General features: G+C 38.1%; 1 protein-coding gene across 4 annotated transcripts in view; it reads left to right on the top strand.

Annotated features, from left to right (window-relative positions):
• The window catches only part of LOC306844047 (exostosin-like 3), a 36,081-nt gene that overhangs the window by 6,215 nt on the left and 16,293 nt on the right, over positions 1-13,573 (top strand). For 2 of the 4 annotated variants that reach the window (XM_079375891.1, XM_079375889.1), the window contains exons 1-2: positions 6,973-7,386; positions 10,872-13,472. In XM_079375891.1, the coding sequence (XP_079232017.1) occupies positions 11,328-13,472 (2,145 nt within the window). In that variant the 5' untranslated portion in view covers positions 6,973-7,386; positions 10,872-11,327. Of the gene's footprint in view, positions 1-6,972; positions 7,387-10,871; positions 13,473-13,573 lie in introns of those variants that run through there. The other 2 variants (XM_079375890.1, XM_079375888.1) reach the window with 1 other exon arrangement.

Here is a 13,573-nt window from a genome sequence, read left to right as displayed (position 1 = left end):
AAGCCTTTCTTGTATGGTCAGATCAATGCAAATATCGACCATTGTTTTTAAGCAGCAAACACATAGAGTTGGAAATGAGAAAGCAGTTAATGTGCCTTCTAAAAATCTAAACAATTAGACAGTAATATTTCTTAGTTTTAATTTAATGTAATAATTTATGTGCTTGATTTATCCCTTTTTATAAAAATGGTCTAAGGCTGAAATGCTGTTGTAAAAGATTTTTGTTTTTGTGAGATCCTGTATCTGAACTGTAAATCATGTAATTTTATGGCTTAATACTGTATGTTACCATAGACATTATCCAACCCCACTCATACTGTTCATTTTACTTGTGCAGCTCTTAAAATGGGTCATAAATCTGCAGATACCTTAATAGTGAAATCAAATTCCTTTCTTCATATTTGTTGATATTTTTGTATTGAAAATATTTTTGATTGACTATTAGACTCCTATCTGATTTTCTATATTTAAAAAAAAAAAAAAAAAATTATATATATATATTTTTTTTTTTTTTTTTATTGTATTTTTTTTTTATTTGGGTTAGTTAAATTAATATTTGGGCTACCAAAATCTGAAGAGTACCTGGGCAACCAGGGATTTTGAAATTTTGCAAGCCCTGTTCTCAGAAATAAAAAAATCTCATAATTTTATAATATTTATCTCATAATATTTTCTCTTAATTCTGAGAAGTCATAAATATTATAATCCCTAAATACCTTGCAAATACCTTTTTTTTTTTTTTTATTCAGTAACTTCCATAAATACTTGCTAAAGCACCACTAATAAAGGATCATTTATTTAACTCAAGCATTTTTTAATAGACTTATTGTTAGTTCATCCAAAAATGAAAATTAGCCTGTGTTTTACTCACCCTCAAAGCATCGTAGGTGTATATGACTTTCTTCTTTCAGATGAATCCAATGGGAGTTATATTAAATATGATCCTTGCTCTTCCAAGCATTAGGTGGGTGTTTTGTTCAACAAGTACTCAAATAAAGCGCATCCATCCATAATAAAATGTGCCTCACATGGCTCCAGGGGGTGAATAAAGGCCTCCTGTAGCAAATCAATTTATTTTTGTTAGAAAAATATCCATATTTAGAACATTATAATCACTTTTCACTCATTTCTCCTAACTGTCATATGCGGAAGCCGTTCCGGCGGATGATGTAGGACGTAGGCACAGTGTATGCGCCTGTGATTAGTGACGAATGCGGAATCGCGTCGGAGAGAGCAAAACAAAAAGCTGGCCACGAATTAGAAGCACAAAACAAGGATTTGTAAAGAAAAATATTTTGGTATAAGCCAAGAGGAAACTGATTTTCTTTTGTTAAAGTAAGGAAACTTTGCTTCCTTTGCTCCTGGAAACAAACTCGCGAGACTAGTATATCTCACAGGTGCTCGCTGCACATACGTCCTACGTCATCCGCCGGAACGGCTTGGACTTATGACAGTACGATAGAGAAAAGTGTTTATAACATTTTAAATATTGATATTTTTATTACAAAATCGCATCGATTCGCTACAGGAGGCCTTTATTCACCCCCTGGAGCTGTGTGAGGCACGTTTTATTATGGATACTTTATTTGACTACTTTTGGACTGTTGAAAAAAAGAAACTGCCTACTGCCATTCTTACGCTTGGAAGAGCAAGGCAAATTTTTAATATAACTCCGATTGGATTCATCTGAAAGAAGAAAGTCATATACACCTAGGATACCTTGAGGGTGAGTAAAACATGGGCTAATTTTCATTTTTGAGTAAACTAACCCTTTAGTAGGAATGCTTTTATTTGGGTTTCGCTGGCCTAAAAAAGTCAAAAGTTATCTGTATAATTGTATTAGGGCTGAACAATTAATTGAATTTGCGAAAATATCGCAATATGAAAAAACACGATTTTTCAACCGCAGAGGTTGCGATTACACACTGTCACGTGACACGTGACAATAAAGAAGTGTGTTTGACTTGAAGACCTATGACATCAAAGTACAGCAAGAGAAAGCATAAGGAGACATCCACTCTCTTATAGCTCTTGCAGTTCTTTGATGACACGCAGCGATTAGTCTAGCAGCGCTGTTTCAAGTCGAACACATCTAATAAGCAGTCTTCAGAGGAAGCATCAAATCCACGGCTTGCCTCCAAAAACTTGATATTTAGCCCCTGAAATGCGAATCTTACCAGGGGGGAACCCCTCCAAAAAAAACTTGTATTTTACCGATTTTTACCGGTGGACCACCCTCGAAATGTGATTGTGCTGGTTTTGAGTAGCAATTGGGCGGGTTTTGTTGTGAAAACCTGGCAACCGTGGCACGCTACACTCGGAAATGTTTGAAAGCGTATATGAACATAACCTACTTCAAAACGGCACATGGAAATTACTCAAGCAGTAACAGTGTTACGGTGCATTTCATTACTGAAGACTTCGACCTTAAGATAATATAGGCTATATAATAAGGTAATATATGTATTCTTATTTATTTATTTAAAGTCTAAGTTAAGACGGTGTTTAAAAAGTCCAATCCCCACGTTTACAGATGTTTATTACAGTGACTTACTGTAATAATAGTGTAGTAACAGCAACAGATTTGTTTTTATATTTCTGCAATCTACTTTAGTTTGTGTGATTTGTTTCATAATAATGCTTACACCAGGCTTAGTTGCTTTATGTTGTCATAATTATTACATGCTTACAAGGATGGAAGTTCAACAAATCAGTCAATATACTACTGTGATTTAGTTGTTAAATAAAAATGTCATTCATATCAATTCATGCATCACCTAACTTCATCATAACATATAACCCTGGCATACAGAAAAGAACATTTGTTTAATCTATCACATATTGTGTTGGTCATACTATATAAGGATGTATTGCTTGTCTTTGTTGAATAATACAGAACATAAAGAGCTTTGAAAAATAATTGCATATTAAATCGCAATATTGGTAAAAAAAAATCGTTCAGCCCTAAATTGTACAGTAATTTCTATTTCATTGTCTGTGTGCTGAAGTTAGAAGCCTCCCAGGTTGCCCACACAGACAGCAATAAGCAGAGAAACACTAGAGTATGATCACCGCAGGCCTGATTCCAGTGGCAGGTCTTCATGAAGTTTGGTATTAAAGGTGTCAGATGGTGCTGAATCATGTAGCTTCTGTTTTTTTTTTTTCACTTTTTCCTTCATATCAACTCTCTTGGAAATGGAAAAGAGAAAAAAATCCACAGAGCGTGCAGTCATGTTGAATTAAAGTGCTAATTATAGAACGTGGAGCTCTGCATCTGCGGCTGCAGTCCGGCTCCAGGCTAATGGATGTGTAAATGAAAAGCGTAACATCTCACTAGCAGTCCAGCTCGGCCATAATGGAATCATTCAGGGTGTGTATTTGTACCACAACATCAGGTCATATAGAACACTATGAAATCCATTTTATTTTTGACCACAATTCAGTATTTTTCGGCTTTCATTTTTTCTGGATTCCATTTTTATGGTTGAATAAAACTTTAGTAGTCAAAAAGCATGTCTAATTAAAAAAAAAAATTTATTTTAATTTTCCAATATTTTAAAATTTTCTGAATTCTATTATTTTAGTTTAAAATGTAATAATTAAAAACCATGTGGAATCAATTGAATTCATAAAGCTTTTGTTTGTTTGTTTTGCAATTATAGGGCCAATTTCTTTCCTCAAATTCTGTTGTTTATGGATTTATGAATTAATACAAATATTATATAAAAAATGGTGGTAATCATATGAAGGCATAAAGCATTATATTTTAAAAGATTAATTAAATTGTTAATCAAATGAAAATGAACAATTCCTTTTCCTTTTTATTTTTACTTATTTTGTAAACAGTGCTGCACAACAGAGGTTTACTGTTGAAATTGATATCAAGGATGCATATATTATATTATTATCATCATCATAACTTTGAGAAGTACCTTTTGCTGTACAATAGTAATACATTTCTGTCACAATGTCTTCGTTAAACCAAACTTCATTTTGACAGTTTGTCATGAAGATATTTGCGATTCTTTGTGTATATGATATGATGACAACATGATTGAACCTGAACATGATTGATACCTCAAATTGTGTTCTCAAACTGTTGAGAAGTGTGCTTTTATTTTTTATAATAGATCAAACTTATGATTTTGACCAGGTATTTGCTGAAATGAGCAGAAATCAATATCTGTCTAACAGAAGGTTATAGAGGCTAACAGCAAGCACATAGTATCGTGATAAAAACAATTAGAACACTTTAGCAATGCATCGGCAACGCGCAGCTCACATTAATCCAAATGTCTGCTTTTAATGCAATTTTATTTGCAATCTTGATAAATTTGCTGTAAAGTAGTAAACAAGTGTCTTGAAAAACACATTTTGGCATGTGCATTGCAGTTGTTATCTTAGAATTTTTCCCCAGATGTGGGTTGTTAAGCAAGACTAGATAACAAATGACAAACTCCCATAAACAGCTGAATATGATTGAGCAATAATCCGGCACAAGATGCTTCAGTACTGCTTGTTGGTACACCTCACTGTGGATTTATTTTCCCCACATACCTGTGCTTCGTATCTATATCACTTTATTTATACGTAATGTCTGTCTCCTAAGAAAGGGATTGAGATGATGACTCCTTGTGACTTCTCTTGAAGCTGCCTGTAGGCAATGAGAATTGGCTGTCAGCTTTCAGTGCCTCTCCGTCCGGAATAAAATTAGACTACAGCTCCGTTCTCCTCAGCGATTGAGCCTGCAAGATGAGCTGGAACGGGAATAAACACCTGGTTTGAATCTCTACTTCTTTCCAAGGTCACTTTAGGTAAATGGAATAGTTGCAAGCCAGTTTGCATAATAGCCAAGCTTATTAGGATTAGTGTATTTCAAAACAAAATATGTTGAAGGATGAAAAGGTTGACCAGATGATGTACTGTTTCTAGTGGTCTTTTGAAGTATGTTTGCCTTTTAGGCTAATATTACCCACAATCCCTTGAGCTACGGTCGAGGATCTGTTAGAATGTCCACAAAGAATCACAGTCCTTCCATTTAGCCGCAGTGTCATTCAGAGGCAAATCTACTATCCGCAGGATGTCATCTGAAAAAAAACCAACAGCATTCCTGGTTCCACTGACAGTCTTCTGATTGCAGGTGGGGGACATATCAGTGTGACTCTTGCTTGTTTTGTGTTGCTGTGCATAGATTATGTATGGAAGCGTTATCATTTATCTCAAGGGGCGTTTGCTGCTGTGTTTTTTGGTAAACAATTTCAGAACTCTTTTGATAATGAACCTATTTTTAGGGCCATTAAGCCTTTTTACATTGTGATGTTATTTTCATAACAATATAAATGCATTTTACCTCTAATTCTCATTTGCATAATGTGCCCAGATGATTAACTTTCACATGCATTTTTGACTTTTAGGTAGGGCTGAGCAAAAATATATATCTCTGTATTTTTTGGCTGATTTATGGTATATGGCAGGGCTGGACAACTTCGGTTCTGGAGGGCCGGTGTCCTGCAGAGTTTAGGGTGTTTGATTAGGGTTGGAGCTAAACTCTGCAGGACACCGGCCCTCCAGGAATTAAGTTGCCCAGCTGTGGTATACGGTATATCTCGGTATTTTGTATGTGAATTAAACAAATAAAGTAAATGTATGTAGGCTTATGTTATGTGCAAAAAAGGGTTAAAATCACATCACATTACATTCTAACATTGTAACATTGCAGTCTAAAAACAAAAATAATGCTTTTAAAGCAGAAGTTAAATTTACTAAACTAAAAATGAAAATAACAATAATAAAAAAAGCACAGACTAATTGAGTAAAAAGGCTATTTTGATTACCCCATTATAAAACCTCCTTGTCTAGAGTATTTTAATGTTGAATTCAGTGCAGAGCGTTCTGATAGGTCATGCATAAGTTAATTAACCACAGCTGTCTCTGTTTTATTTCCACTGGAAAAGTTTAGGAGCAGATAAGATGTGTGAACGAGGTCAATACTGAGTAAACAACTGGTTTATTTTTCCCTCCCTGCCAATACAGTCTGTTAGTGGCGCAGCTTTCTGTTTTATTGATGACTGGGGAAGCAGACCTATTGACCATAAAAGAAGTTTTTCACCAATAATAAAAGAACTTGGAAGTTGTTGGCCTACTTTTCATCTTTTTAGATCGAAAAGGTAAGGGAATGCTTAAAAAACACTTAGAAGCTTCACTTTTACTTAATTTTTTTTGCATCTTTTGACGTTTTTCATTTGGCACTATTGACATCTGTCTCTTGACTTCATATTGACATCACACGGCAGAATGCATCTAAGATAATTCAATCAGACAGGCCGTATTACCTCAGTGGTCTATATTGTTTTAGCAGTGCATTAGGAACAGAATGACTCCTTGATGGAGTTCTGGAGATCATCTGGGAGAAAGTACTGCCAAATCGTTCCTGCCCGGAGAAGATGTCCCAAAGTGCAGCTCAACATCTGTCTGATGTTTAAGCTGCCTTATGTAGAACATCGAACCAGCTAAAAGCTTGTCCTAGTTAACTTGCGAGCGCCGAATGCTTCTGTGCTGAGCTGAGTTATTTTATACGGCCTGGAATTTCATTTGCCTTCATTGTGGTACAAAATAAAGATAAATTGGAGTAACGGTGTTATTTAGAAGTCAAGGAGAGCCACAACTCTGACAGAAATATTCAATAAAGTTTCATTGAGATGTGGGAAACTTTAACTTTGCCTTGTCAGATTTTTAAAAAGCCTTAAAAAGGTTCATTTTATACATTCTACATTTTATAATAGATATTAGTGTAAATTTGTGCTGCTGTCTAGTTGCTAAGGTGTTTTTAGCATGCTGGTATGTGGTTGATACTGTTAGGGGTTTTGTTCAGATCACTAACCGTAATTTTAAAAATAATATCGATGCTTGACTTCCTAAACCTCACTTTTGATGTCCAGTTCTGTTGATGCAACTTTCATTTCAGTTGAAGAGGAAGTGGAAAAAGAGGAAGAAAGAAGGAAAGTTTTTTTTCTATGCAGAAATCAGTGGAGACTGATATTTGATTAAAATACCGAACGTTTCATTTTTTTTTCTATTTATACCGGTTCTTTTGGACTCTTGCCTTCAAAGCTTATTTCAATAGGAGAAAATTGGTTACCCTGTCGTCAGGAAATCTCTTTGCTGCAAAAAATATGCTCGCGCTGATAATAAGGGATCCATCATTTCCTGCTTTCATCCGTATTTGCTGCTACTCAGCCGCGGCCAGGCTGGGAAAAATCCTTCCATTTACAAAACTGGTTAAATATTGGCTTGTGGTAAATTTGCTTTGCCTTCACAACCTAGAGGCAGTGTGAGGATTAGACGGAGAGTTGTTATTCCAGGGAAACTTTATGGACTTGATCACAGGTCAGTGTGAATTTCTTCTTCAGAACACATCCAGTTTCATGATAATGTCCGGACCGTTCACAGTGGAGACGGAGCTCAGACATGCTGGATCTTGCCTGTTCACATGAGAAAAACTATTCTGCTTTAAGGCCCATATTCATTTTGTATAATTAAAGTAATTGAAATATTTGTAAGATTATAAATGTCTTTAATAATATAATAAATGTTAATATAATAAGTCCCTTTTGAACAATAGTGTACAGTAGGGTTAGAAGTTGCGTTTCTATATCTACAAATATTGATTGCTGTGAATGGCTTTAATTAATCTATGTAATTAAGCAGACTGATTTTGAACTCACAAAAGAGGTGAAATTGCTTAAATCAGTAATGGAGCAAAACACTGTCTTGCATAAACACAGAGTTTAGCTTTTATGTTTTGGAGTTTATATGCTCGTTTTTTTTTTTTTTTGGTACATCAGCGTTATGTATTATTGAACCAGCCACAAATAACAGCCCTTACAGCAGTGGAAGGAGGCTAAATAATGGAGCTTAATCAGGGAAAGGTCAAAAATAATGATTATCCACTTCAGGTGTTCAGAGGGGAAGTGTTTTATGAGCCCCAATTTGTCGCTTTGTATCAGCGTCTGTCTCTCATCACGTTAACATTTCTCTGGAGATCTAGAGTAATTAATCTGAAGAGGGCAGGCTGTCCTTTCTTCTCACACGGTCCAGGGCTGATGGTCTTTAAGTAGCAGTGGAGATCAGGCTTGTGCTGAATCCCAATTTGTATACTATTGCAAATGTAAAAAGTATATGTGACCCTGGACCACAAAACCAGTCTTAAGTCGCTGGAGTATATTTGTAGCAATATCCAAAAACACTTTGTATGGGTCAAAATGATCAATTTTTCTTTTATGCCAAAAATCATTAGAATATTAAGTAAAGATCGTGTTCCATGAAGATATTTAGTGAATTTCCTACTGTAAATATATCAAAACTTATATATAAATATACATAGCTAAGAACTTCGTTTGGACAACTTTATAGACGATTTTCTCAGTATTTTAATTTTTTTTGCACTCGAGATTACAGATTTTCAAATAGTTGTATCTCGGCCAAATATTGTCCGATCCTAACAAACCATACATCAATGGAACGATTATTTATGGATGATGTAGTTGGTTTTGTGGTCCAGGGTCACATATGTCCTGACATTGTCTTTATACAGGCTTATCTTTATATATATATATTAGGGGAAGTCGTGGCCTAATGGTTAGAGAGTCGGACTCGTAATCCAAAGGTTGTGGGTTCGAGTCTCCGGCCGGCAGGAATTGTAGGTGGGGGGAGTGAATGTCCAGCGCTCTCTCCACCCTCAATACCACGACTGAGGTGCCCTTGAGCAAGGCACCGAACCCCCAACTGCTCCCAGCATCTTTAGCCACAAATGCATCCAATTATTGGTATTTAAGCAGTATAAGCACTAGGTAACAATGTTATACAGTACCTGTCAAAATTGTAGAAACATTACAATGTTTTTGAAAAAACAAACAAACAAATAAATAAAAATCTCTTCTGCTGACTAAGTCTGCATTTAAGAACACAGAGAAAATAGTTATATTGTATAATTGTATAGTATAAAATATCATTACAAATTAAAAGAACTGTTGTCTATTTTAATATACTGTAAATTGTAATTTATTCCTGTGATAAAAAGCTGAATTTTCAGCATCATTACTCCAGTCTTCAGTGTCACATGATCCTTCAGAAATCATTTTAATATGCTGATTTGCTGTTTTATTTTTCTATTAAAAGAATTTTACATTTCTTATTCTTAAAACAGTTGAAAACAGTTTTTGCTTTTTAACATTTTTTGCGCTCCTTGTCAGTGACGTCACCGATTAACAGTGCAGCGAATATTTTAGGCTAAATAAGTTAGAGAGCTTTGAATAAACCATTGACAAACTGACAGCAAACCCTTTGCAAAGCTATCAAAACCGCTCATCTTCACATAAAGATGTGATTAAAAGCCCAAACTCTCATAAACAAGAGCTCGAGCTATAGAGTTAGGGTTTTCTGTGAAGTAACAATTCAACAGAAACGTGTCAGTTACATCTAAGAAAGTGTCTGGAACAGTTGTATGTGATATTTGTGTGATTTTTAGGGACTAAACTGACCTGAAAGCAGTGAAAACAGCAGCGAGAGATGGAGATTTACGGTTGTCAATTTGTGTTGTCGGCCCAATTCCATGGCAACTCCCTCCGCTGCAGCGTTTGAAAGATTAAATCTTTATTCAATCGCGAATTTGAAACTCATTTTGTAGTTCCATGACCAATTCATAGGTGCAAAATGGATAGTGGGACAAAGTTTGACAAAGTCAAACTTGATCTCACTTTCCAGAAACAAAAATATTTTCAACATGATGAGTGTGAAGAATCATTAATTAGTCTCTGGAACCTTTCTGTGCTACAAAGAACCTTTTGTGCAATGGAAAGGTTCTTTGGATATTAAAGGTTCTTTGTGGAACCATACACCCTCCAAAAGGGGGTGTTTTTTTTTTTTTTAAGAGTGTATATGTGTTTTGTTTACTGTGTGAGTTTTGATCAATAGAGTAAATGAATCAGGCAGTGGTCTGACAGAAACGTGCTATAGTTCATCTCTTGCCTGCTGCAAGATCAGTGGCCATGTCAAAATCTGTTCCATTAATGGGAAAATCATCCCACATGTTCTCTCATCCAGAGATAGTGAAGCTTTCTGAAATCTTGCATGGCTTATACTGATAGCTGCATGGGCAAATCTAACAGAGACGGTTACTTGAGGCAATTCACATGTTTTTTTGTTGTTTTTTTTTCTGTACGCATGCCTTATGGAGTGTTTGCTCTGTGGGTTTGTTTTAGAACAGCTGCTAATGCTTGGAGCTAGCTGTCAGCATACCAGATAATGTGTTCAGTGAATAGGACAAGCCTGTGAGGTCATTCTGAGCACTGCCAGTTGGTTTCAAATCTAACAAATGGGTGTGAACACCTTTTTTTTTCTTTTTTTTTTTTCTTTTTTTGTGGAGCTGTGTTCAAAAACATCTCTTGCCAGTTGCATACTGTAATCGCCAATTAGAACTGTGATTTGGCCAGAGATTCTCGGAGGCCAGAAATAAATACAGGCATAAATGCTTGGCCAACACATTGCAAGTGTGTACTGTCCTATAGTAGATATTTCATATGCATACTTGCAATGTTGTGGCAGACTCAAGGGGCGATAAAAAGAGAACACTGACAGTTCATTTTGGAATGCGTAGTTAGAAGTTCTAATGTAGTTGCGTACAGTCTGTTTCGAGCCTTAGCTTGATGTGTCCTTTGAATAAAGATATATGAAATCTGTCATATTCATTTCAGATCAAAACAAAGTGATTCATATTTCTTATCTTTAGCATTGATCATATCAGATGACCTAGGGATGTTTTTAAGACTCTGAATTGATGTACAAATAACTGATACTTGCTTTCTCTTTTGCAGATTAAACGATGTTGGATGAGATGCGGTATCTTCAAGAGTTTATGGCACTCTGTTGCCAATTTATGAGTCCCAACTATGGAACAGTGACCGGAGTGTGATGTCACAAATAAAAATGCAGATCAACCATGTCTCCATTGCTGATCTCCATCAAGGGCACTCAGTTTTTACTGCTGTCTGGGACTCTCCCTCTTCTCTTGGATAGTTTAAATTTCAAAATACTTCATAAAGCACGCAAGACCATATTTTTTATGGACGATATCATTCTATCACAAGAAAGATGAAATTTCCTTTTATTAGGAGTTCCAATTAAAAAAAAGGCACATAAGTTGCAAACTCCAGAAAGGGGTAAAACGGACGGAAAGTGTGTACAGTACAGATGAGGTTGCATTATGGCAGCTGAATCTCCTCAACGGCTGCATTCACGTATCTGGTTTGGAGGAGAGTGATAGTTGAACGATGCAGCGAAGCGGAGGCATCGTCGGGAACAGCGGCCAGCCATGGGTACTGCGGCGAGTGCGGCTCACCTGGCTCAGTTTCATGCTCTTCTTCATCCTGGTCTTCTTCCCTCTCATTGCACATTACTACCTCACCACAATCGATGAAGCAGGGGGACCAGATAAGCGCATTTTTGGGCCAAGACCTGGAGGAGAGCTGTGTGAAGCGAAGCACGTTCAAGACCTGTGTCGTATCCGGGAATCCGTCAGCGAGGAGCTTCTTCAGCTTGAGGCAAAGCGTCAAGAGCTCAATGGAGAGATAGCCCGACTTAACCTACGCATCGAGGCCTGTAAACGTAGTATTGACAGTGCCAAACAGGACTTGCTACAACTCAAAAATGTCATCAGCCAGACAGAGCACTCTTACAAGGAACTTATGGCTCAAAACCAGCCAAAACTGTCATTGCCAGTTAGACTTTTACCAGACAAGGATGATCCTGGATACCCTCCTCCAAAGTCGGGCCAAAACTGTCGTTTGCATACTTGTTTTGATTACGCTAGATGTCCACTTACATCTGGCTTCCCTGTCTATGTTTATGACACAGGATCATATCTTTGGGGTGAGAAGTTGGACCCTCTTGTCAAACAAGCCTTTGCCTCATCCGTCAAAAGCAGTGTATATGTGACCGATAATCCCAACATTGCTTGTCTGTACATAGTGCTAGTTGGTGAAATACAAGAATCACCCTCCTCCTCTCCTCCTGCCTCACCCTTAGACCTTGAAAAGCAGCTCAAGGGCTTGCCGTATTGGAGGTTGGACGGCCACAACCACCTGCTTGTACACCTTTCAAGAAAGTCTCTGACACAGAACTTCCTGTACAATGTGAGCACAGGACGAGCAGCAGTGGCACAGTCTACCTTTTTTGAACGTCAATATAGAGAAGGTTTCGACATGGTGGTGTCTCCTCTAGTCCACGCTCTGTCTGAGCCCAACTTCCTAGAGGTGCCTCCGCAAGTCCCGGTCAAGAGGAAGTACCTCTTCACCTTTCAGGGAGAAAAGGTGGAGTCTTTGAGGAGCAGCTTGCTTGAAGCCCCACCACAGTCCTTCGAAGAGGAAATGGAAGGGGATCCACCAGCTGACTATGATGATCGCATTATTGGCACTCTTAAGGCCGTACAGGACAGTCACCTAGACCAGGTTCTTGTGGAGTTCACTTGCAAGAATCTGCCCAAGCCGAGTTTACCAACAGAGTGGGCATTGTGTGGGGAGCGTGAGGATCGTTTAGAGGTACTGAAGGTCTCTACGTTTGTCTTGGTGATATCGCCAGGCGATGGCCAGTTGGTGGCCTCTGCTGGCTGTAGCATGAGACTTTTTGAGGCTTTGGAAGTCGGGGCAATACCGGTGGTGCTTGGCGACCACTCAAAGTTGCCCTATCATCACCTTATACGCTGGAGTGAGGCAGTCATTATGGTACCTAAGCCTCGCATAACGGAGCTGCACTTTCTGTTGCGGAGCATCTCAGACAATGACCTTCTGGCCATGCGACGTCAGGGTCGGTTTCTTTGGGAGACGTACTTCTCCACCTCAGAGAGCATCTTCAGCACCATCCTGGCAAGCGTACGAACCAGCATCCAGATACCAGCAGCACCTATACGTGAGGAGCCTGCCCAGGAGATTCCCCACAAAGCTGGAAAGTTGGCAGGAACCGATGCTAACATGGCTGACAATGGCGACTTAGATCTGGGGCCTGTTGAAGTAGAGCCCCCTTATGCTTCGCCACGCTTCTTGCGTAACTTCACCTACACTGCTGCTGATGTTTACCACACCTGGAATCGTGCACCTGGCCCTTTCCATCTGTTCCCACATACTCCCCTTGACCCCGTACTTCCCTCAGAAGCCAAGTTTCTGGGGTCAGGGACTGGTTTTCGCCCTATCGGCGGTGGGTCTGGGGGATCTGGTAAAGAGTTTCAGGCTGCTCTAGGAGGAAACGTCCCACGGGAGCAGTTTACTGTGGTCATGCTTACTTATGAAAGGGAGGAGGTTCTTATGAACTCACTGGAGAGACTAAATGGCCTTCCTTATCTCAACAAAGTGGTGGTAGTGTGGAATTCCCCCAAACCACCTTCGGATGATCTCCTCTGGCCAGACATTGGCCTACCAATTGTGGTGAGCGTAAAGTATTTCTTGATCATATTTCTTATAGTCATATCTTTTTACTGGGCCAGTGTGCAACCTCCTAGTAAACACCCTAGTAAGATTCTTGAACA

The sequence above is a fragment of the Barbus barbus genome, assembly GCF_936440315.1.
Source record: "Barbus barbus genome assembly, chromosome: 24".
NCBI classification, from domain to species: domain Eukaryota; kingdom Metazoa; phylum Chordata; class Actinopteri; order Cypriniformes; family Cyprinidae; genus Barbus; species Barbus barbus.
This window is presented reverse-complemented; position numbering and strand designations above follow the sequence as displayed.